General features: G+C 38.8%; 1 protein-coding gene across 3 annotated transcripts in view; it reads left to right on the plus strand.

The window, feature by feature from the left end:
• TNIK (TRAF2 and NCK interacting kinase) overlaps positions 1-25,603 on the plus strand; it is a 150,155-nt gene that overhangs the window by 17,990 nt on the left and 106,562 nt on the right. For 2 of the 3 annotated variants that reach the window (XM_081329174.1, XM_081329175.1), the window contains exons 3-7: positions 10,051-10,161; positions 12,375-12,465; positions 14,660-14,790; positions 20,921-20,975; positions 24,094-24,172. In XM_081329174.1, the coding sequence (XP_081185300.1) occupies positions 10,051-10,161; positions 12,375-12,465; positions 14,660-14,790; positions 20,921-20,975; positions 24,094-24,172 (467 nt within the window). Of the gene's footprint in view, positions 1-10,050; positions 10,162-12,374; positions 12,466-14,659; positions 14,791-18,436; positions 18,726-20,920; positions 20,976-24,093; positions 24,173-25,603 lie in introns of those variants that run through there. The other variant, XM_081329176.1, reaches the window with a different exon arrangement.

Below are 25,603 nucleotides of genomic sequence, written 5' to 3' on the forward strand. Positions count from 1 at the left end.
TTAACATTTATTTTGATGTATTAAATTTTTATGCCACCCATTTCACTGATAGAGCAGCTCTGGGCATCTTATAATATAATAAAAAGTAAAAATGGTAATATGGGGCCATTAAAATTAGGTGAGTTAAATAGAAAAGGTAAAACCAAGACTATGGGCAGCCTGGAGGTAGGGATCTTCCCTACCCTGTCAGCCACTCCCAAGGCCAGGTGCAGAGGACAGGTTTTCAGACACTTTCAAAGGCCAGATGGGTGGGGGGAAATCTTGTCCCCAACATGAGAATATTCCAGAGGGTGGGGGATATGGCAGGAAAGGCTCCTCTCCTGGATCCCACAGTGATATCCTTTGGCAGACGGGATTCAAAGTAGGCCCTTTCCGCTGCAACGAGTCAGGTGGGCTAGTCCCATCAGTGTGAGACGGCTCCTGAGAGATGTTCCTTTAATCAAAATAAAAAATAAACAGGAATAAAAATATGAAAATATTTTTCCTTATTTTCATTATAAAACAGGGGTCTCCAAATTGGCAACTTTAAGACTGGTGGACTTCAGTTTCCAGAATTCCTCAGCTAGCCATACTGGCTTGGAAATTCTGGGAGTTGAAGTCCACTAATTTTAAAGTTGCCAAATTTGGAGACCCCTGTTATAGAAGAAGTGAAGTCAGAATAGTGGAGTTCACTAGGGAGATGGCAAAAGGCCAAGGACTCTCTGGGCCAAGCGCAGAGACAACACACCAAAATCCAGTCGAGTTCAGTCATATATTTGCTCACAACTAATGGACAGAATCTTGCCAGAATAACGATATAATCTTTTAGCTTACTGCAGACATGTCAAACACAAGGCCCGGGGGCCAGGTTCCGGTGCGCAAAGTGGTTTCATGTGGCCTGCGAAGCCATCCTGGAAACAGTGAGGGAACGGCCCCCACTGCCTTGGACCTGGCCCAGAGACCCTCCTTCTGCCAGAGACCCTCAGATCTGTCCCACTCCTGCCCAGGCCCCCATAGGCACCCTTGATGCGAACGATGTAGGGCTGGCCACGCCCACCCAGTAGGCCATACGCACTCTAGCCACTCCCACCCAGTAGGCCACGCCCACCCTGGCCATACCCACCCAGCCCCTTGAGGGCAACCGCAATGCTGATGCAGCCGTCAATGAAATTGAGTTTGACACCCCTGGCTTACTGGATATACTCTGAGAGATTCTAGAACAGGGCTCCTCAACCTTGGCAACTTTTAAGACTTGTGGACTTCAACTCCCAGAATTCCTCAGCCAGCAAAGCTGGCTGCGTGATTCTGGGAGTTGAAGTCCACAAGTCTTAAAGTTGCCAAGGTTAAGGACCCCTATTCTAAGGCATTGCTATTCTGATCCTCTTCTCCTCTCCCCCACCCGACTCAAGACTGTAGTCTCTTAATTTGGGCTTCTCTCTGATGGAATGTACTTCCTTGTCCCTGGGAATGTTCTATGTTGCCAAGCCTCTTCTGTCTGCTTTTCCAGAGACGTTGTTATGTGTATAAGCAAAATGGTGTATGGATCAGAAACATGTAAGCAAAACTGCAGATTGTTCTGTACCAGCCTGCTACCGGCCTTGCAGAAAAGGCAACCCCTTTATAAACGGCAAGAGGCTGGAATACGTCTGCCAAATTTATTACAAAAACAAACAAAACACATACCAAGATACAGGAGCTTTGAAACACTATCGGAGCGGTTGCTTTCAGCAAACCAGCCCTCCCCAAACATTCCCTTTATAAAGAGTTCAGGGCGTGGCCTCTCTTTGCCTCCTTCCGAGAAGTCCCACAGCCTTCCTCTGCTTGCTCCTACTTGACTGCCTCCTGCGTCGGGCGTCCTTGAACAGGGCCAGCTGTGGGTCATCTTCATCCACACTGTCAGGCTCACACAGCTGGGTCTCCATGGTGACCAAGTGGGAGGGGCCTGCCTGAGGGCTATCATCAGCAAGATCTTCAACACCCCCCTCCTCCTCTGAGTCGTCGTCGGACCCAACTGCCGAACCCACAGGCTGACCCTGAATCACAACACAGATACCCAAAGCCTTTTACTGCGGTTGATGGGTTCTAGTCTATGCTTATCGACACAGACTTGTGACACTGTTAATGCCAAGACCACAGATAACAAGGTCTTCTACTACAGTGAAACAAACCTGCACTCCTAGCCTCATTAATGAGCCGTAAGTGAGCAAAAACAGAAAGGTATCACTTGGAAGCCGTGTACTCTGTCTCTTTCCAGATGCCCTCTGTCTATTCTCTTCTGAGCTGTAAGGGGAATCAATCTGCTAAGTGGAGAACTGAAAATAATCAAAAGGACTTTTTTTTGTTAAAAAAGGATAGGATCCAGAAAAGGAAAGGAAAGGAAGAGAAAAGAAATATGGAATCCCATAGCACTTTCAAAGTGAATTTTTATTGGAATGTAAGATTTCATGAACAGCATCTCACTTTATGAGATGACATTGAGTACGTTCCTCTTACAGGAGTTCAAATGCAGATGATTAAAGAGACAGGGAAGACAAGACTAAGGATTTACATAAGCTAATCGATTTAATAATTGATATGAAAACCCATTATCCCTGTTTAACCTTTCTGTATGTAGATTGGTGTTCTCTAACACAGGGCTTTTCAACCTTTTCACCCATTGTACCACTTTTAGGATATGGCAACATCCGAATACCACCAGTCGCCTAGCAAGGTGTCAAAAATTTGATGACCAAAAAAAGAAAAAAGTGACGAAGTACAGGTAGTCCTCGACTTACAACAGTTCGCTTAGTGACTGTTTGAAGTTACAATGGCACTGAAAAAAGTTCCTCCCAAGCCACAGCCGAGCAAGACACCTGCCTGCCCACCCGGCTGCGCTCTTCCTCCTGTCCGAGGTTTTCATTGTTGTGAGCATTTCTGTTGAGGATTGGCAGCGTGGGTGGGGTGAGGGGGTGTTTGATTTTTATTTCCCCTGTGTGCTGGGTGGTTGCAGCAGGTTTGGGTCACTTCACATGACCTTGGGACACTGTGACCGTCATAAATATGAATCAGTTGCCAAGCATCTGAATGTAAATCACAAGACCCTGGAGATGCTGCAACATTCCAGCTGATCGGTGCTTCTTCTGGGCTCAGCAGATGTGCTGGGATCAGCGTTCAGCTCCAGCTGGAGCCTGGCGCTGATCCTGGCGGTTCCGCTGAGCCCTGAAAGCCCTGCAACTACAGCCATCTCTTGCTTAGGCTTGTGTGGTGCTGCCACTGGTTCAGCTCATTCCCCTCCCCCACTACCACTTTTCTGGGATGGTCATGTACCACCTGCCAGGTGCCAATGTACCACAGGTGGTACCTGTACCACTGGTTGAAAAGCCCTGCTCTAACATATTGCTATTTTCCTATTTTTCAATGTACCAATGTTCATTGGCAGGAAGCTTCTCAGCTCCACCAGTGCTACCTTGAGTCAGTGATGGAGTATCCTGGGAGTATCCTGAAATGATGTGCCACTGTCTTGTCACTGTTTTGAGTTCTGCCGTATGATTTTTGTCCGTTTATTCTCTTGGCACAGAGTTTAACTAACTTTGCTACGTAAAATCCAAGTGGGTTTTATTGGTAGCCAAGAACATAAATCATATTGAAGGATAAGCAAGTGAAGGCACATCTCATATTGTGGGTGCTGTTGAGGTGGCTTGTAAAAACGTTGTGACAGATGGTGAACAGATTTGGGGTTGTGACTCCTCTTGTCCCACATCTTTATCCATGTTGGCTATCCCTGGAGGGAACTGAATTTCTGTATTATCAGAATGTCCATTTATTCCTATCTAGATTTTACTTAATACATATCAATCTCAGTTATAAACATAATAAACATTTTCCAGAGTAGGGCATTTAATGGTTGAGAAAAATTTTCCAAAGTCATAACATCTAAGGAGAGAAATAGTTGCCCCTATCTATTTGTCTACTCGTTGGAAAAGACCCCCGGTGTTGGGAAAGATTGCAGGCAAAAGGAGAAGGGGACAGCAGAGGATGAGATGGTTAGATAGAGTCTTGGATGAAATAAACATGAAGATAGTGGAGGACAGGAGGGCCTGGCATATTATGGTTCATGAGGTCATGAATAGTCAAATATAACTCAGTGACTGAACCACAAAAACAATCTCTCTATTAGATGTATCCTTCAGAAGCTCAATCTGGTTTACAAAGTACTTCCTCGTCCAATTTTCCCCCATACCAACTTTCCAATAACGTTGAGCATGCTTTGGTCTGGGGTGGGTCTTCCCGATTCTAATCCCACATGCCAAGTTGCTGTATCACAGTGGGTTGTTGTTTTTTTTGGTCAGGAGCCAATTTGTTTGGGTGTGTTTTAACTCAGATGAAGATAGTTTGTCATATTCATTAATAGCTTTTTAGTATCTTTTTTAAAGCATGCACCGCATCTAATTTAGCAACAGGTCTGTATAAGTATTATATTACAAGGATATTAGGATCACAAGCTCTCAGAAATCTCAGCCCTACTTTTCCAATTCTGAGAAATATAGCTCCAGCAAGAGCTGGCTGATGCATTTTCTTGTTAAAATCAATTAACCTCAAGCAGATAGAAATAAGGGCAGATGGCTATGGTTGAATATTTTGGCAGTACAATGGACATTTTGCTCCAGATTAATGGACAAACTGAATGCTTAATGTTTAGCACATTTCTTTTTTTATTTTATATGCAATGTGCCGTAGAGTGCATTTTCCACCACATTTTGATTTTGAACTCTGTATATGAAAATGCCTGCTTACTGGCTTTGGGAACTCAATAAAGAAGATGAATGCTTGCTCTGTGTTTTCATTATTTTCATATTGGCACGCTCCAAACTCAAGTCCTTGCTTATTGTGATTCACACAGATAATCATCCCTTGGGAGTTGTTAGGCTATTTGATGATGAGTTTCTTCAATAAAAGAGCAGGTCCCTAGAACCATGTTTGATGTAATCTATTGCCCTCCATTTGTTTTGACGATAGCTCTCCAGGTATTTTACCATTGACTGATCAAACTGGCGGTGATGGCAACTGAATCTAAAAGCTTCTGGAATCCAGCTGATTGCCCAACCCTAGTTTAATGTCTTGAGGTCAACATGAGGTCATTTTCAGGTCTATTTTATGGTAAATAGCTGTGCATTTTACACTGGTTTGCAACAATTCCCCGTAACTGAATAGTGTTGAACATGCTAAGTTATAATTTCCAAATCCTGTCATATGAATCTAATTCCCAATGATCAGGCATTATATTATAGGTTAACATATGGAAAGACCCTCTACCATCATTACAATGACTCAGCTGCCACTCAAGCAATGGCTGCCACTCAAAGAGCAGCTGTCAATCAGGTACAGGTAGTCTCAACTTACAACAGTTCATTTAGTGACCATTTGAAGTTACAAGAACACTGAAAAAGATGGCTTATGACTGTTTTTCACACTTTCAACCATTGCAGCATCCCCATAGTCATTTGATGAAAATTCAGAAGCCTGGTAACTGACGCATATTTATGATGGTTGCAGTGTCCTGGAGTTATGTGATCACTTTTTGCAACTTTCTGATAAGCAAAGTCAATGGGGAAGCCAGATTTACTTAACAATCATCTTACTAATTTAACAACTGCAGTGATTCACTTAACAACTATAGAACAGAACAGGAATAGACTAGACTAGAATAGAATAGAATAGAGCAGAACAGAACAGAATGAATGAACCTTTATTATCAAAATACAACATGTATACATTGAGATTGGCTGAGCCTCCCTTCGTGCCCCCCCCACACACACACAACTCACAGTGACAACAAACCTACCATCTTGTTACACCATGTGAGCTAATTGCACACAACACACCGGCCTCGCAAGTCAATCATACATAAAGTTATTTCCCATTCAAGATGACAGCCCGTGGATAGAAGCTGTTCTTCAGCCTGTTGGTACAGCTGGCTACACTCCTGTATCTCCTACCAGATGGTAGGAGAGTAAAGACGTACCGACCAGGGTGTGAGTCATCCCTGAGAATTTTTCTCACTCTTCCAAGACAGCGAGCCCTGGCAGTGTCATCCAGTGGTGTCAGGGGACAGCCCACGATGTTTTGTGCTGTGCTCACCACCCTCTCTTAATATTTATTTATTTTATTTAATAAATTTTATTTATTTATTTATTTATTTAATAGAATAGAATAGAATAACATTGGAAGGGACCTTTGAGGTCTTCTAGTCCAACCCCCTGCTCAGGCAGGAAACCCTATACTATTTCAGGCAAATGGTTGTCCAATCTCTTCTTGAAAACTTCCAGTGTTGGAGCATTCACAACTTCTGGAGGCAAATTGTTCCACTGATTAATTGTTCTAACTGTCAGGAAATTTTTCCTTACTTCCAGGTTGCTTCTCTCTTTGGTTAGTTTCCTTCTGTTGCTTCTTGTCCTGCCTTCTGGTGCTTTGGAAAATAGCCTGACTCCCTCTTCTTTGTGGCAGCTCCTGAGATATTGGAAGACTGCTATCATGTCCCCCCTCGTCCTTCTCTTCATTAAACTACACATACCCAATTCCAGCAGCCGTTCCTTATATGTTTTAGCCTCCAGTCCCCCAATCATCTTTGTTGCTCTTCTCTGTACCCTTTCTAGAGTCTCAACATCTTGTTTACATCGTGGTGACCAAAACTGGATGCAGTATTCCAAGTGTGGCCTTACCAAAGCATTGTAAAGTGGTATTAGTACTTCACGCGATCTTGATTCTATCCCTCTGTTAATGCAGCCTAGCACTGTGTTGGCTTTTTTTGGCAGCTGCAACACTGTGATAAGGTTGGTAAAATGGAACAAAACTCAGTTAACAATTATCTCACTTAGCCACAGAAATTTTAGGCTCAATTGTGAACATAAGTCAAGGACTTCCTATATCAAGGCAGGAGGAGGGAAGATCATCAGAAACCAAATAAAGAGGCAAATTAAATAAAGAGAAAGAGGCTACCAGACAAAAAGGCAGCAGCTGAGAAAACTGGGGAGAGGGACACATTTTACCCTTCCCAGAGTGAAGTGAGGGAAAAATTCTTCAAATCCTCTTCCTCAGATGGAGCAAGATGGAGAAGAAGATGAGGGTCAAGAAGCCTAGCTAGGAACAAACAAGACGAAAAGGCAAAGAAAAAAAACCAAAACTTTGACAGGACAGAAGTTGAAAACAGAGTGAAAGAGATGAAAGTCAAGACTGAACTCTAGAAAAAAAGGAGCATGGTTCTAGGGCACGGGTCTGCAACCCGCGGCTCCGGAGCCGCATGCAGCTCTTTCAGCCGTCTCCTGCGGCTCCCGGTCCTCTGCCGTGTGCAGTCCAAAAAAAACAACAACAGTGGGACTAAAAAAGTTCAACCAATCAATTCAAATATGCAGGGTAGTTGCATATCTCGTCTTGGCTCCACTCTTCAGTCAACCCCTGTTCTGCGCATGCGCACATGTACGCACATGCACACACATTTTTTGCGGCTCCCAGTTTTTCCTTTTGTGAGGGAACCGGTTCCGAGTGGCTCTTTCACTGTTTCAGGTTGCTGACCCCTGTTCTAGGGAGAATGACAGCAGAGGGATTAAGACAGGAATATAGAGATCAACCAATAAACAAATATATTAAAGGTAGAGAAGGATTTGAAATACAGCGAAATTGGAATTTAAAAAATGTAACATAGATGAAGAGATTGTAGAAAGTAGAGATGGTAGAAAATAGTTTTATGATAAAGATTCAATTCTATACTAGTCTTCAACTTCATTTTTCTTTTATTTGTAAGCTTTTTTAAAACTAAACTAACAAAACAAAAAACCTAAATTCTCATCCAGCCACAGAAGGGAGATACAAAAACCCCATCTCCGTCATTCAGGTTTCCAGTGCTTTGTGTCTATGGAATCAGGGTCAATCCAGGTTTTTATAGTTTTTTTTTAAAAAAAGAGAATACATGGCAGGCAGTTATTATTATTGGCCAGAATCGATGCAAGCACTGATGTGACTTACATTTTCCTGTGTATTTACATGACTTAAAAACAGTAGAGATAGTCCTCAACATACAACCACAATTGACACCAGAATTTTCATTGATAAACAAGGTAGTTGTTATCTGAGTTATGCCCAGTGCTTTTTTTTTGGGGGGGGGGGTGTAAAAAAAGAAAAAGGTGCCGGAACTCACACACGTCATACAACCTGCCTTGCCTACCCTACAAAGTTCCATCCAAAAAAGGTGCCGAAACTCCGTTCTGAGCGTTCTATGACAAAAAAAAGCCCTAGTTATGCCTGATTTTGCAACCTTTTTTGCCACAGATGTTAAGTCAACCAGTGTAGTTTATAAGTGAGTCGTGTGGTTGTTAAGAGAATCCAGTTTCTCCCATTGATTTTGTTAGTCAGAGGCTGCCTTGGAAGGTTGCAGATGGCGATCCCATGACCCTGGGATACTGCATTTTGTTGGGCACCGTTGCCAAGTGCCCAAATTTTGATCCCATGACTGTGGCATCCCCACCTGTACCACAGGTATTTCTCAAGGAAATTGTAATAATACTTTAAGGCAGGTGTAACTTAAGAATGCAAAGATGAATATGGGACATTTATATAAAGATATAGAATAGAATGTTTATGGCAATATATAAATATGAACATCAAGTCTTTTGAAGCAAGAAATTCTTCAACTGTCAGTGAAAATATCAAAAAAGGAGATATATTTTCAAACACAGGAGACAAATATATTTTAGTTTAACATACTTACTCTCCTATAGTTTCTGAACAGGAGAAGTGGAACAAACCGGGAAGCCACCCTTTAATGATCATTTTGTGCTCCACCTGAACCAAATCCTGTGGTTGATGGGCTTACAACAAGCAAAGTTGACTTGTTTGGAAATTAACTGTAGTTCATAGTTCTGTAATAGAAGAAGACATACTGTACTTAATTGTGGGTTCTCAGCTTGGTTGCTCTTCATGAAAAAGAAAGACCAAAAGTGCCTTTGTTCAGGTTTTTGAAGCTTCTGTATATACTGATTTATCAAGCTAGGATGTGTTCATCCAAATGTGACCTAGCACCAGAGCTTTAATGGAAAAATAATTACTTTGCATGAAGATTAATTTAAGTTCCTCACACTATGAAATCTGAATCATGGCTTTAGTCAGAGGCTTTCATGCAGTTTCCTTATTTGTTTGTGATGTTCCAGTTTTTCTTTCAGTTTTATTATTTTAAAAGGAGAATCAACTACCCTTCATTTCCAAAAATGTATGCAGTAGTGTGGGAGTAGCTTTGACTCCAACTGGTTTCTGAAGCTTTCATAGAACTTCTAAAGCTTCAAAGATCAGCTTTCCAACCCATCTTGAGCCATTAGCTCCTTGGGTGTCCTGAAACACTGTTATTTTTCAGCTTCATTTCCTGATCTGTTAACTGAGAGTATTTCTTCTCTGCCTCTCGGTGGTTATTGCAAAAAAGCTAATGGCATTGGGAAATGCTGTAAAATTGTTGGAGAGAATAACAGAATAACAGAGTTGGAAGGGACCTTCGAGGTCTTCTAGTCCAACCCCTGCTCAAGCAGGAAATCCTATACCTTTTCATACAAATGGTTGTCCAGTCTTTTCTTAAAAACTTCCAGTGTTGGAGCACCCACAACTTTTGGAGGCAAGTCGTTCCATTGATTAATTGTTCCACTTGTCAGGAAATTTCTCGTTAGTTCTAGGTTTAGTTTCTATCCATTGCTTCTTGTTCTGCCTTCAGGTGCTTTGGATAATAGGTTGACAAACCCCCCCCCCACTTCTTTGTGGCAGCCCCATAGACATTAGAACGCTATTTTGGAAGAATATTTAAGTGATAATATTTGCCCTTTCCTCAAGAAAGTGTTTCTTTCATTTCTTCTTTCTTTCCAAACTGCTACAGCGAAATTGCAAGTGGAGGAGTTGCCGTTTAATGAAATGTTTTTATATCTATATAAATTTTAACCTTTTTTTTTCCTTTTAGCAGCACGGGCCATTGCCAATTAAATGCATTCTGCTAGATTAATGCAACCCAGAAAACACTTTTCTTTTGAATTATAATAATTGCATTTTTGTTTATTTTGCCAGCTGGTGATGGAGTTCTGTGGTGCTGGATCTGTTACTGATCTGATCAAGAACACAAAAGGGAACACTTTGAAGGAGGAGTGGATTGCCTACATCTGCAGGGAGATTTTGCGGGTATGTGTCCAAAGCGAGCTAACCATCTCTCTGTAATGTCATTGCATCAACCCTGTAAAGAAATAATGTTAGTTCCTTCCAAAAAGTTTACACAACAGAAGCCAACACACACACACACACACACACACACACACAACACGTACGTATGTTCCCTCTCTTTATTTTTTTTCCAGGTGAATTCAGTTCTTCTCTCTTGCTGAATTTAAACCATGGTTCGTTATCACACCTATACTGATAATTTTAGTTCCTTACTAAAAATCACTACCTGATTAATAATAAATATGAATTCGTGTATAGAATCGTGGTTCTAGCCAACAAGTGTATAAATTTTGATGGAAACAGACAGTAGATGCTAGAGTTAGTGACAAAAAAACCCATGAAAAATAAAGGTTGAATATTGGAATGTTCTCCCTTTCCATGAGAATCTTCCTGGCTCCTGTTCCTATTGTCTATCATTTATTACTGTTAGAAGTTTTGATTATTTTTATATCTATTTTTTATTTTTTTTTATTTTAATTCCATTTATATCTAGATAGAATTGAGAGGGTATATTTACAGTATTCTCTCAATATTTTAAGATAGTCTTTATATGCTGCTGTTGTATAAAAATTGTTCACCTGAGTAACTTATTACTTTAAGGCTTCGGCATCTCTCTTTAATTACAGGTAGTCCTCAATTTATGACTGGTCACTTAACGACTGCTTGAAGTTATGACGGACTTGAAAAAATGTTACAACTGTCGTATCACACCCCTCTGATTATGTGATCACATTTCAGGCACTTGGCAACAAGCTTGTATTTATGACTAGTTGCAGGGTCATGTGATTACATTTTGCGGGGGTTTTGCCAAGAAATGGCAGAAAACACCTGTGGGATCAGCTGGATTCTGACTTACAGCCGTGTGATTTGCTTATCAATTATTATAAAATGGCCATAAACCGAGTCCAGTCATGTGGCAACTTGCCTTATGACCACAACAACTTAGGACCAAATTTGCAGGCTCAGTTGTGATTGTAAGTTGAGGACTACCTATACAGGAATTAAAATTTTGCAGTAGAATGTGAGCTGGTTAGAAGACAGAGGTGAGAAAAGAGAAAATTTCCATTTCTAAGGCTTTATCCTGAGCTTATAAATTAATTTGCTAAGAGCTAATGTTATGCCTGTAACTAATCTCTGTTCTGAATTTAGTTGCTTAGAAAAGGGTCACAAGGTAAAAGATGGCTCCAAATGCTTGGTGGCTAGTCATTAGAGGACTGTATGAATGAATGATTCATAGTCACTTAAATCCAATGTATAATGAATGAATGAAAGTTATTTGGCTCTCTTCCTTGCTCGTCTTTGAAATCTGCTATTTCTTTTTAGAAGGAAAACTCCCTCTTTAATATTAATAGGAGCAGATGTATTAAAATCAGAGTTTCAGATCCCTTTATAGAAATGGGGAAAATCATTCAAAATAGGGATGAAGAAAGATATTTTCACGTAGAGGGACTCAAATGGAACAAAAAAAAATTGTTTTGTTTTTCCTACCATTTAGAATTCTTACTACAATAAGGGTGAGAATCAGGATAATTTCTGAATGTTATTATGTTCTATGTGGAAATCATTTTGCTTTTTATTTACACAGCAAAGTCAGCTATGACATGCAAGTTCCACAAGAAACTGAAGACTTGCTATATATATTACAATCTCTCTGATACTATTTTTTAAAAATTTATTTTATGGAAATCCATAAAATGTTCACACTATAGCTAGATTTTCTGCTAGAATCCTCTTAATGGCCATAGATGCAAATGAAGATCAAGCCAGCACAGTTTTATCTCGGAAGTGGGTGGACTTCACCCTTTTAGGATCTGCTTAATTCAATCTGATACAGCCATTCTGAGATCCAATAATTTGTACCTCCTGCAAATAACTGTCTATGAAGACTCTCAGTCATCCAGGTCATGGTTGTCCCAAAGTTGCTTTTTCAAGAGGCAACTGGACTTTCTTATTTTTCTTGAAAGACATTTCACTTCTCATCCAAGAAGCTTCCTCAGTTCTGACTGGATAGTGGAGAATGGAAGGATTTATATTGCAAATGACCAGCTGTCTGCAAGGAAACAAAATCAAAATAAAAAAACAAAACAAAATTAAAATTAAAAAAATCAAAATAAATACATTCTCTTTAGTTGCAATATATTTATATTTATCATGTCTCTCACTGACTTCTCTAGGGTTTGAGTCATCTCCATCAACACAAAGTAATCCATCGAGATATTAAAGGCCAAAATGTTTTGCTTACTGAAAATGCCGAAGTTAAACTAGGTAAGATTTGGGGAAGGTGACTTTTTATTTAAAGAAAATACTAGGAAGGATGAAATGAGGCTTAACTGAAAAATCTTCATTGGTCCTGCCTTCTAAGGCAACCCCCAGGCCGCGGCCTGTTCGAGATGGGCAGGCGCGGACATGTGAAACTACACTCACGTGAGTGGCAGGCAAACATGAGCACAAGCAACCTCCCTCAAGCATCCTCTGCGCATGCGAGTGGAGCTTCGCGCATGACTGCATAAGTACCTGCCGCTCGCAAGAGTGGAGCTTCAAGCATGAGTTCAAGCACCCACAGCCCATGCATGAAGTTCCATTCACGCGAATGGAGATCACACGTGTCTGCCACTTGCACACATGGAGCTGTGTGCGCGCACACACCTGCCACTCACACACCCTTGCACCAGATTGAGCCGTCAAGCTGGAAAGGTTGGGGACTACTGTTCTAAGGAATACCAAAGCCGAGAATTTCTCTTGTTTGTATGAAGTAGACCTGAACATTGACTTTATAACAATCCTACTCTACTCAAGAAATTTCAGAGAGAAAAAATATTCAGGATTCGTATCCATGATGAACCCTAGAATATACAGCAATATACCACCAAAAGGCTGTGAAGAATACTAGATAATATGGCCTTCATTCTTTGAAGTTGTTATGTTCTTAAAATAAGACCCTTAAAATTCTTGAAAGTTTATGCTCTTACAAAAAATGAAGAGATTCTGGCTAGGAATATTAGCAGGCCATAATCCCTTCCGACTCTTTTGCTCTCAATGTCACTTCAAATTTTCTTGAGCATTTTTACAGTTCTCCACAGCCTATTTAAAATATGTTAATTTTGGATGGGTATTGAATAGGTAAAAGACACTAATTCAAGGATTTATACATTAAACATTAGTTGGTCCTTGAAGAGATGTGGCCAGAATGTTTAAAGAAGAGTTGGTCTCAAAAGTAACTAGAATTGATCAGTATTATTTGTGCAATTCTACTGTAGCTGAACTACAATGCATTCTTCAAGGAGATCCACACACAGGTCTCTGGTACTTAAAAAAACAAATAAACTTTATTGTATTTTGCCAGAAATGGTATATGATCTGACTCAACATTTGAGCGGTATCAAAAAAATAAATAAATCTGCAACCATGCAGTAGAACACAATGGAGATTTTATTTGCCTTTTTATTATTTTCATAATTGAATCATTGGAAAAAGATATTTGATACAGTCTTGATATAGATTCATAACCATCAAGGAAGGAAATACTAAAATGCATCTTCTAAAAAGTAAGAATGAAGTTTTAGATAACTCCATTTCAAGTTTTTAGCATAGGCTTTGGAAGCCTTTTCTGGCCTGTGGCTCTATTTTGTGATCTACAATGATCAAAATGCTTCTTTTTGTAGACTTGCAACAAGCTTGATCAGGAATCCGGTAGACCTTTTCCAACTAATAAATTTTCTTAAAGGCGCTTATGAGCTGCAGTTCCCTTTATTAGATGCACAGAGTGACTAGACTGATTTAGGATTTAAATTGGGTTGAGGTAGGGAAAAGTAGGGAAAGAGAGGGGAAGCTAGATTGATTATACAGATGAAAGGTACAGATAAAACAAATTACAAATACTTTATCAATTAACAATTGTATTTAAAAAAAGTTTTAATTGCACAAAATCTTTTGATACATGGATTCAATAATTTCTTGTTCACTGGTGCTATTAAAGTCCTGTGTTTCTAAAGTCACATTGACTTTTTCTGCTATAGTATCCTGAGAGGTTGAAATACTATGATATTATCTTGTCCTTGTTTGACTTGGTTGGAAAAAGTGATCTCAATTTCCTGTTTTGGTTTTTTTACAATAATAAAGCTATATTCAATGACAACAATTCACAAGATCTCTTATGAGAACTCCAGAGTCTCAAATGTTTTCATCAAACATTTTTTTTAAAAAAAGACTTCTTCACCTGTTGAATTCTATAAAGATTCTTGGTCTACAAAATGGCCTATTTGATTTGACCCTCAAATCCATTTGATACAGGAGGAAGTGTACAGAGTGAGGAGACGGGCTGAAATTTCTTAGTATTCTGAAATGAATTGCCTTGTTCATGGGGGATGATCCTATATGAAATTTAGTTTATATCCTTTTAATGAGATCAGCTTTTTTTAAACTTTTACCTCATTCAAATTCTCCTATTTTCAATTCAAAGTGGATTTTGGAGTCAGCGCTCAGCTAGACAGAACAGTTGGTCGAAGAAATACATTTATTGGAACACCGTATTGGATGGCACCTGAGGTGATTGCCTGTGATGAAAACCCCGATGCTACTTATGATTTCAAGGTATCTATAGCTATTGGCATAGATCACATTTAGTAACCAAAACTGTTTTAAAGCCAGTTTTAATCACAGAAAATAAGAGTACAGCTTGTAGGAGATCTAGGATCAGACCTGATTTACATATTGGAGCAATCTCAAGGATAAAATAGATTATAGGCAAGATGTGAAGCATTTACATTTATGAGGGAGAACATTAGGCTCTAAAGACAGCTAGATTATTAGGAAAGTGGACTACGAGTGAAATTTACAAGGTGACAAGAAAGATATCCAGAGACATATGGGGAAGGAATCTTATTACTGATTCAGGTAAGGTTTTAGTTTAACCAAAAAATGTATACCCAGTTGGAACACAAAGTGTATGGCTTAATTCAGGGGTGTCAAACTCAATTGCATTGAGGGCCGCATCAGCATTGCGGTTGCCTTCAGGGGGCCGGGTGGGCGTGGCCTACTGGGTGGGCGTGGGTAGAGTGTGTATGGCCTACTGGGTGGGCGTGGCCAGCTCTACATCTTCGCATCAAGGGTGCCTATGGGGGCCTGGGCAGGAGTGGGACAGATCTGAGAGTCTCTGGCAGAAAGAGGGTCTCTGGGCCAGGGCCAAGGCAGTGGGGGCCGTTCCTTCACTGTTTCCAGGATGGCTTCGCGGGCCACATGAAACCAGATCCGGCCCCCGGGCCTTGTGTTTGACATGTCTGGCTTAATTAGTAATGATCAGTGTGCAATTAGAGAGCAAATAATTATTTTGCATTAAACCTGACTTTAGTGTGTTTCCTTCCTTCCTTCCTTCCTTCCTTCCTTCCTTCCTTCCTTCCTTCCTTCCTTCCTTCCTTCCTTCCTTTTTATTACAGAAGGGCTTATCAAAGTAAAAACTATAAGAGAAAAATAGATAATGAAGAATAGTAAATAGTGAAAATAGAAATAAGAAAAAGAAAGATTACAAAGAAACATGAAGTTTTATCTTCTTGAGAAAGATCAAAAACAACCAACCTTCTTAACCCGGTTGGTTAAGAAAGTTGAAATCCCCTTTGTATGCTTCCTTAAAAGCAGACAGCAGATTCATTTTCTGAAGGAAAGAAACTTGCCAAAAGACCTTATGCAGACCTTCTGTTTTGCCCTCATTAAATAGTTTCCTTGCTGATTTTCTGTTCTGAACACAGCTTAAAGAGAAAAATGTTCCATAAGGCCATCGCTGGAAAGATATTGATTTGGGATTTGGGATTGCAGTTACAATTTTAGCTTTCAGGCCAAATGCTTCTGTCGTGCATTTTTCCTTTTTCTCCCAACATAGTCATTAACTACAATAAGTAGGGATAGCAGCGACAGACACATGGAGAACACCAGAAAATTGGGCTAGTTACTTACAGATTGTAAGCCTAAAGTCAGAGCCAAGGACTTCAGGGACTGTTACCATGTTTTCCCAAAAATAAGACCCAGTCATAAAAGAGCCAAGCTTGATGACCCCTGATCTAGGCTGTAGCAATGGTAGTATTTGGCCTTTACCATTTGCAGCTCATAAAAGTGTTACTGAACTAGCTAACTCAATTAACAGGCAGCAGAAACATGTACGTGCCACCAAAGGAGAATTTGTTGATAGTTAACTGATTTGAAAGAGGCAGTAGTGATCTAACTCTTGGCTTAAGAAAGAGAAAATCCTCGTTGGCTCCAACAGGATTAAATAACTGTAAGTTTGTTTCAGAGCTTCACTTTGTGGTGAGTTAAAAGAGGTCACTGCACACCATGAATCTTGGAGAAAACAGATTTTTTTTTGAAACCCATATCAATCTAGAAGTATAGTAAAACTTGGATTGGAAACAGCATCAATTGCCATAATGGATTGTTTGCATCATGAGCTGGAACAGGGAGTGTGATGTTATAATTTTTCTTTCCCCTTCAAAGCTGTTTAACATAATAGAGAATCACAATCCTATTTTGTTAGTGAAAGTACTTGATGGGCGGCATTGCCCTCTTCTATAGAAACTGAATGCCAGTAACTATTGTAAACTGCTTAGAGGAGGCTGGAAGGCATTGTGAAGCGATCTATAAGGCTAAGTGCTATTGTATTGTTTAGTGCTGTAGGGTATCTAACAGTCTACCATGTTGTTCTCTCCACTTTAATACTGACATTTTGGTAACTATTTTACCAAAAGTTTGGAATCTGATATTGTCTGAAATAACTAGACTTTTCTCCTTTTCATCCCTGTATAGCTACAGACTAGGAATGCTTTCTGGCCATATTCTGGGATAGCTGGGCCAAATCATCATTTATTGTCTTAATCTAATGAGAAAAAATGGGTCTCTGTCTCTCTCATTTAGATCGTTTTATTGATGTTATATTAGGATCCCCTTGAAGACTGGGAAACTACAATAGGCCATGGAGGATATGTAGTTCTGCTCTTAGTTTCATTGTACTGGATCCTGCTTGCTGGCAGTCTTAATATAATAAAGTCCTAAGTGGCTTTCATTCTATCTTTAACTAACTGAAGATGGGAATAAAAAGAAGCAAAGATGAAAAAAGGAAGCAAGATACAATAAGAAAAAGTAGAAGCAGACTTTTATTTGTGTTAGAACTGGTTTGCAAATTTTGGTATATTTAAAGGTGCAGATTGGATCTGTTGAATTTGACCAATTGTCTCAAGTAAATAAATGCACAAATCATTTAAGCTCACACCTAAGTTTTGCACTCTCCTTCTTCACCCGCAACAAGAGGCTCTTTAGTTCTTCTTCACTTTCTGCCATTAGAGTGGTATCATCTGCATATCTTAGGTTGCGGATATTTTTTCCGGCAATCTTAATTCCAACTTTTGATTCATCTAGCCCTGCTTAGATAGATAGCCTTTATTGTCATTTTTTACTGTGGGTACAATGGTACATATTAAAAATGAAATTTAGTTGCTCTCAAAGTGTACACATACATAGCACATTTAAATATACTATATGCAACATATGTATAGGTAAAGTTATATGTATACCCTTACATATAAGTAACATATACTGTAAATCTTACTCCCTGTCCATCCTGAATGCATAATGGAAGGAGGAAGCTTTGGGGGGGGGAAGTTTTAAAACTTCAGATATCCTAGCCTTTTTTTAATAAAACAGAGCTCACTTAATAATATCTACAGAATTATATAGTTAATACCTCATAAATAAATGTCATATCACAAAGGCAAGAGATAAATCCTGTATTGTAGAAATGTCTCTTCACTGTTTCCCTAGCTGCCTTTTTTTAAATAAAAAAAGAAGCAGATGATTATGTCTTGGCACAAAAAATGAAAATGTGGCAGACCTGCCACTCCAGCATCCAAATTTTAATATGTAATGCTAACAGTCATAAAATAAGAGAACGAATCTGTGTTTTCTGTTTCCCCCCCCCCCTCTAATTTGGGATATAGTTATTGACTTAAATTGGGAAGTTTTAACAGCATGTCTATATTATAAATATCCATTTGTTCTATAATGGTCACATTTTCTCCAACTTTCTAGTTCACAAAAGAAAATTGGGTCTATAATATGGAACCAGTGCCCAGAACCGTCTTTCACAAATCTGCAATGCCACCGAATGATAATTCCTGGGGTCTGTAGAGAAAGGGGATAACCAGTTGCTGAGGTCATGAAGAAGGCTACTCATTTATTAAACCATTTTTAAGTACAGCTGAAACACATGCACTTGCACACGTGCAAGAAACTTAAGTCTACATGCATATTTCTATCATACATACCTAAACATAACCTTGTGGTGGGACAGCTGTATTACCACAGTGAAAATGTCTCGTTAGTAGAATTTGCAAAGAGCATTTTGGAGTGAAGTAAAAGAAAAGAAAAAAGGCAACAGGGAAGAACTGGTAGAAGAAGCTAAGTGAATAAAAAGGAGAAATATGGAAAGAGAAGAAGCAGCATTAGACAAGACTGGAAAGGAAAGTTTTCATAAGAGTTTTTATCAGGTAATCAAAAGTAAGAGTATAAAATGATAAAACAACTAATTGTAGTATTAAAAATCAGGTTGCAACATACCAAAACACTCAGTTAGAAGGAATATTTTCTCCTTTAAGAAAATATATTGCAACTGCTTGAATTGCATTCCAGGACAGAGTGTCAACCTTACTAGGTTAGGTAGACCAGAAAGAAGACATGACTAGATGAGCTAATTCTATTTTATTGTAAAACTACATTAGCGGAATCATTTGAAACACCTTTATACATTCTTGACAACTTATCTGGCAATGATATATCATCACATAAAAGTTTTCTTTTAAATTATAGTTTAGTGTGGAAAAATTTTTTTAGAAAGGAAATGGTGATACACCCAGAGAGGCATCTTCACAGAAAACCTTGTTTTATATTTATTCCAAATTCTTAAGATCTAACAAAATGGTTATTAAAATCAACATTTACTTTAACCTTGTCATAGTATAAATAGCCATGCCATCCAAATCTTAATTCCTCAGCATCTTGCAGTAATTTGTATCTAACTATTGGCTTTTTCCCTTGCCATATAAAATTGAAGATATCCATCTGCCATTGTTTAAATGGAGTATCCATGAAGTATTGAAATAGAAAGAGCATCTTTGGTAAAACATTCATCTTAATTACAGAAATTCTACCCATTAATGGTAATTGCAGTTTATCCCATCTCAATAAGTCCGTTTTGATGTCATTCCAAAGAGGCACATAGTTGTTTTGAAACAATTTTGCATTTGTATTTGCCAATATAACCCCCAGGTATTTCACCTTCTCCTCAACTTTAAAGCCAGATTTTTAGTCAATATGTCACTGTCCTATATGTCTCTTATTTGACCATTCCCTAGATGACATTCACATGCCATCTGTAGTATATACTTGCACTCACAATTCAAAGGTATTTTTAATGCAGTTCAAACATGATTTATTAGATAAAAATCAAAATACCTACCGGTATGTCTGTTTTCTAATGCAGTTTTTCAAATAATTATTTGTAAGTTGCTTGAATTCATTTTTTTCCCTTTGTCATATGTCAGATTTAAGATTTCCCAATAGTATTTTTGCAGAAATTTGTCAGCTCTCCTTTGAAGAAGGTTGAATTTGATAAAATACTTGTTATTTACGTGAGTAGTTTCTCAAAAATCTACTTTTCAGAACAAAAGCCTTTGTGATGATTAGCAATCATACGTTTTGTATATCTTATTATTCTTGCAAATGCCCTTTGAGATAGTTCTTTTTCTTCTACATATCAGTGACTAAGCTTCTACAAATGCAGACTTCAATTCCTAATAATAACCATTTCTAGAATTCTGGGAACTAATATCCACATGTAAAGATTCATATAATGCTATGAGAATTTGGTATGACTTAAGAAACATAAAAGACAATTGTTTGCAGTGGGAATGGATTTATTAAGAATTGTATAACATGACAAGAAAAGATAGGGACAAGAATCAATAATAGACTATTTGAAAATAAACATCTTGTGATAAGTTTTAAATCATAAAACAAATATATAAAGGAAATGTGAATAGATTAAGAGATAGATAATATTTCTTCTACCTATTATGGTAGAAGAAGTAAGGATGGTTTGTAAGATCAGAAAAATGTAGAAAGATCTAGTACTGTAAATAGTATTAGTGTAAACTAGACTTTGTTTAATTTCAATTTCTGCTTCAATTTCTTTTTACTTATTATTTCTTACTCTATTGTTACACCTTGCATAATAGAGCAATAGGTGTGTATGTATATATAAAGCTATAAGTCTGAAAGTTATCCAAATTAGGGAAGATAGGATTAAGAGTATTTGAGGAAATAAGAAAAGTGAAGCTAATATTTTTCTCTTGCAAAAATATTAATTTTTCAAATATTTAGTTCCTATTGATAGAGAAACACATTGGATTATACAGCTTCAGTATACTATAATAGCACTGTATTTTGATTTGGGTTTCTCTTAATTTCTCCGATGCTCCTGTCTGACAGTGGAAAGAACATAAAAATGGGTTTATGAAAGGTTCAAGTCTACTGAACTTGAGGAATCAAAAGTTCAGAAATTTATTCAGACAATTTTTGAGGAAACTTACAGATATAAGGTGCCAAGAAGTCCTTCCTATATAGTAGTAACTCTCGTATGTGGTACATCACTGAAAGTCGTGTTACTTTTGGTTGTTTCTTTCAGAGTGATTTGTGGTCTTTAGGGATAACAGCCATCGAAATGGCAGAAGGAGCTCCCCGTGAGTATATTTGAATTTTATGCTTTATCATAGTTTGGATTGCTGCTTGTTAAAATTCATTATGCAGCTGTAGAAATTCCAATTCAGTATGATATGTTATATGCAAATATTCCCTAAGTAAAGATTTGTTGAATAAAGTGATGAGTTCAGGAACTAACGTTTGGCTTTTAGGTAGACTCAAAGCACACATATAGACCAGATTGTCATGATATGATACCTCTCAGAGTTTCCTCAAATGGTGATATAGATGGCAAATAAATTTGATGATAATAATAATAACAACATACAGGCACCTGCCACATAACACCCCAGACTTAACAACAGTTGATAAGAAAGACCAAAAAAAAGTCTGGATTGTGGACGTGGTAGTACCTGGAGACAGAAGAATAGAAGAGAAAGACCTGGAGAAGATAACGAAACACATAGACCTGCAAGTATAAATAGTGTTAGTGTGGCAAAAAAAGCAAAGGTAGTACCAATGGTAATAGGCGCCTTGGGTGAAATCCCAAACAACTTGAGCACCACTTGAATGCCATCGGCATTGACAAATTCACCATCTGTCAATTGCAAAAGACAGCTTTACTCAGAACAGCTTAATCCTGCAATGATACCTCTAATACCACCAAACATCCACATCCCAGATCCTTGGGAAAGACTCGATAGGTGGATAAAAATGCCAACTCCAGTCTGAACATCTGGCTGACTGTGCGACAAACCATAATACATTGAGTCTTTGGCTAGATTTATTGATAGTCTTATACCAAGTAGACCATAATGAGATATTAAAATATGTACTAGGAGATGAGCTCAATTTCTTCCCTTTCACCTTTCCGTCATATTAAACTTTCCTTTAATTATTAGTTCCATTTCTTGTGGTTTGTGTAAACATAGATATATCCATATAGCTGATATAACAAAGCAACTAAAAGAGTTACCGATAAATGCTTCGTTCGAATTTTATCTTTGACATAAAATTGTTGCGTGGCTGGATATTTAAATCAATGCTAGCTTTGCATAACAAGAATATAATAATAAAACAACATTAAAAGTAGAAGACATAAATGTCGCATCAGTTAAAACATTTCAGTATCAAAAATTAAAATTCAACTGTTTAATTTTGAGAACAGAAGACTGGGGGGAATGAAAGAGAGGAGAAGTCCTCTTCAAGTATCTAATGGAGTGTCAACATTGAAGAAGGTCATGGTTTTCTGTTGTCTTGGAGGGTAGCATATAGAATAATGGAATTAAGTTAGAGGAAGGCAGATTCCAGCTGAATGTTAATAAAAAGCTTCTAGCAGAGCAGTTTGAAAGTGGTTACCTAGGGAATTGCTGGAATCATAAACTTGGCAGCCATCTGTTGGGGATACTTAAATTCCTGTACTGAGCAGGGAATTGGATTCAGTGACCTAAATAACCCTTTTCAACTTCATGATTCTAAGCAGGGCTTCTCTTTAACTACACAGAAAAACCTGCAACAGCCGACATCAACGGCAACAAACTATGGAAAGAATGATCTACCTTAGAAAGTATTAAGACACAAATTGATGACTGGGTTCCCATATCCCACTAAACTATAATTAAACCATTTTTTTCTTGAATAAACCACAATATACACACACAACACACTGAGCCTCTGTGGGTCACAAACCTCAGATGCCAGATGTATACAATGTGCTAAGCAATAAACAAGCAAAGCATTTCGTTTATTTACAAGATTTATATGACTGCCCAACTTTAATGATTGTGATGCTTGGTGGTCTACTTTAATAAAGCTAAAGAAAAACTGAAATTAAAGCCAGCAGTGTCAACAAAAATGCCAAAAATTGACAATTCCTATCACATATAGGCTAATCAACATACATTTCTCAAAAATGGACTCTTCTATACCACTTTGTCAACAACCTAAAAAGGGAAAGTTGGAGACAGGATGAAAACTGTCCAGCTTTGTTGGATCCTGCAATAACTTCTTGAAGAGGAAGGCCACCATATCCTTAAGAGCTGGTGGAACTACCTACTCCCTTGAAGATGTATTTACCACAATGTGAATCCAACCATGCAAATCCTCCCCTGAGGATTAGGAAGACCATGAATCTAAAGTACAAAATGGTCACACTGATCGTGACTTTGTCCACTTCCTTAGAACGAACATGTTCAAACTCATCCAAGGTAACCAGTTAAGACTGTGTCTCAGTCAGCACCATTGGAGTTGCATAGGCAAATTCCAACTTCCAAGAAGTCTGAATGACTTCTCCAACTTTTCCAGCTTCTCCTTCTTCAGGGGTGACCAGATCCTGAGGAAGGCATTAGCTGGCTTGCAGTGGATGCAATAAGAGCAGTGAAATAATTATATCTTACCGCTTTTACTGTCACAAGGACACATACCTGTGCTCAGAAACATTCTTCATCTTTTTCCAGTGGCTGTCTGGACCTCTTTCTGTTGTTTTTTTTTCATTCAGAGATCCTCTGAAGAACAGGAGGACTCCTGGAATCCACAAGCAGAGAGAGTCCATACAGAGGCAGTCTGATCAAAGCCCAAATAAGCTGGCTCAGTGGGTTAGGACGCTGAGCTTGTCGATCGGAAGGTCGGCAGTTTGGCGGGTCGAATCCCGAGTGCCGCGTAGCAGAGTGAGCGCCTGTTACTCGTCCTAGCTTCTGCCCACCTAGCAGTTCGAAAGCACGTAAAAATGCAAGTAGAAAAATAGGGACCACTCCGGTGGGAAGGTAACAGCGTTCCGTGCGCCTTTGGCGTCTAGTCATGCCGGCCACATGACCATGGAGATGTCCTCGGACAAGCGCTGGCTCTTCGGCTATGAAACGGAGATGAGCACCGGCCCCTAGAGTCGGAAACGACTAGCACGCATGTGCGGGGGAACCTTTACCTTTACCTAAGGTCTCAGAGCATAGTTGATGCATAGTCAAACTATGCACCAGAGCCTCAGAGATAACCTCGCTTACCTTATGATCAAGTGGGATCCATGAACCTAGTCACTAAATTGATCTTCCTTCATCACATGCAAAGTTTACCCTAGGATTCAATGTCTTTACTAGAATGTTCTCTTTTTTTTCCATTACACTTGACAGTTCGTTTAATGCCTTCTCTCTCTTTTTGGTTTCTCAGCCCTTTGTGATATGCATCCCATGAGAGCCTTGTTCCTCATTCCCCGAAACCCAGCCCCCAGGTTGAAATCAAAGAAGTGGTGAGCATATCTTTCTTCTACTCTCCCTAGGTGCATGCTGTAAGAAGCCATTATACTTTACTTCCTCTTTGTCATCTGCAGCAATGAAATGCTTCTTGTTCAGTCTGGGACAATATGAGTGCATCTACAGGAATTTGAATATCTTGTGGGAGTATAAACTTTTTCATATTGGCATTGCAAACAATTGTCAGGGATTGCTGAGCACTGATAGACAAGGCAAAAGGAGGATCCAAATTTTGGTCTAGTGGTTAAGGCACCAGGCTAGAAACTAGGAGATTGTGAATTCTAGTCCTGCCTTAGGCATAAAAGCCAGCTGGGTGACCTTAAGCTGGCCATTCTCTTTCAGCCCAACTCACTTCATAGGGTTGTGGAAATATAGGAGGAGGAAGGAGTAATATGTTTGCTGTCTTGACTTATTTATAAAATTAATAAAGGCAGGATAATTAATCAATTAATGTGGTCCCAATCCACATCCACCCTTTGCTTGGTGGCTGCCAATTAATCAATAAAAGCCATATCTTTTCATTGAGACCTGGCTGTGCTTCTTCACTTTGACTGTAAGAAAAAAATAGACTCTTAGTCATACATTTACATGCATAAATTAATTAGGAGTTATAAATCTCTCACGATACAGATTGAATTTGTGATTCAATCTGAGTTTGCAATTCAAATTAAATTGATTAGTTTCATTGCAAAGATATTACTGGACAAAAATGTCTTTTTGTACATGTGGAGTCCCATAAATCTTCAAATAGATTTGAAAGCAGCTGATTCTGTTTGACGTATCATCTTCCTTTGGCAATTTGGCTCAAAGAGAGTAGTTTGATCAAATTACTTTATTTAATGGAATCTTCAAACTGAAGTTGTGCGTGGCTCTAATTTTGATCATGGTCTCAATCTCCACATTCCACGTCAGTAGATATAGATCCTGTTTAGATTTTTGCATCTTCTTGACATGGGTAACCACAGGATATGATTTAAAATCATTTTACAGTTGGGCGATGCCTACACTGAATTAAATAAGAAAGCAAATGGCATCATTTTTACATGTATTGCACCTCTGACATACATTAAAAATAAAGCTTCTATTGCATCTTCATTGCTGCGATCTTGACTTTTTTTAACCAACTAACAGAATAACAGAGTTGGAAGAGACCTTGGAGGTCTTCTAGTCCAACCCCTGCTCAGGCAGGAAATCCTACACTATGGCTGTCCAGTCTCTTCTTAAAAGCTTTCAGTGTAGGAGCACCCAAAACTTCTGGAGGCAGGTTGTTCCATTGATTAATTGTTCTAACCATCAAGAAATTTCTCCTTTATTAGCTTCCATCCATTGCTTCTTGCCCTGCCTTCAGGTGTTTTGGAGAATAGGTTGATTCCCCTCTTCTTTGTGGCAACCCCTGAGATATTGGAACAACCCCTGAGATATTCCAA

This window comes from Vipera berus (assembly GCF_964194415.1).
Source record: "Vipera berus genome assembly, chromosome: 5".
In the NCBI taxonomy this organism is placed as follows: Eukaryota; Metazoa; Chordata; class Lepidosauria; order Squamata; family Viperidae; genus Vipera; species Vipera berus.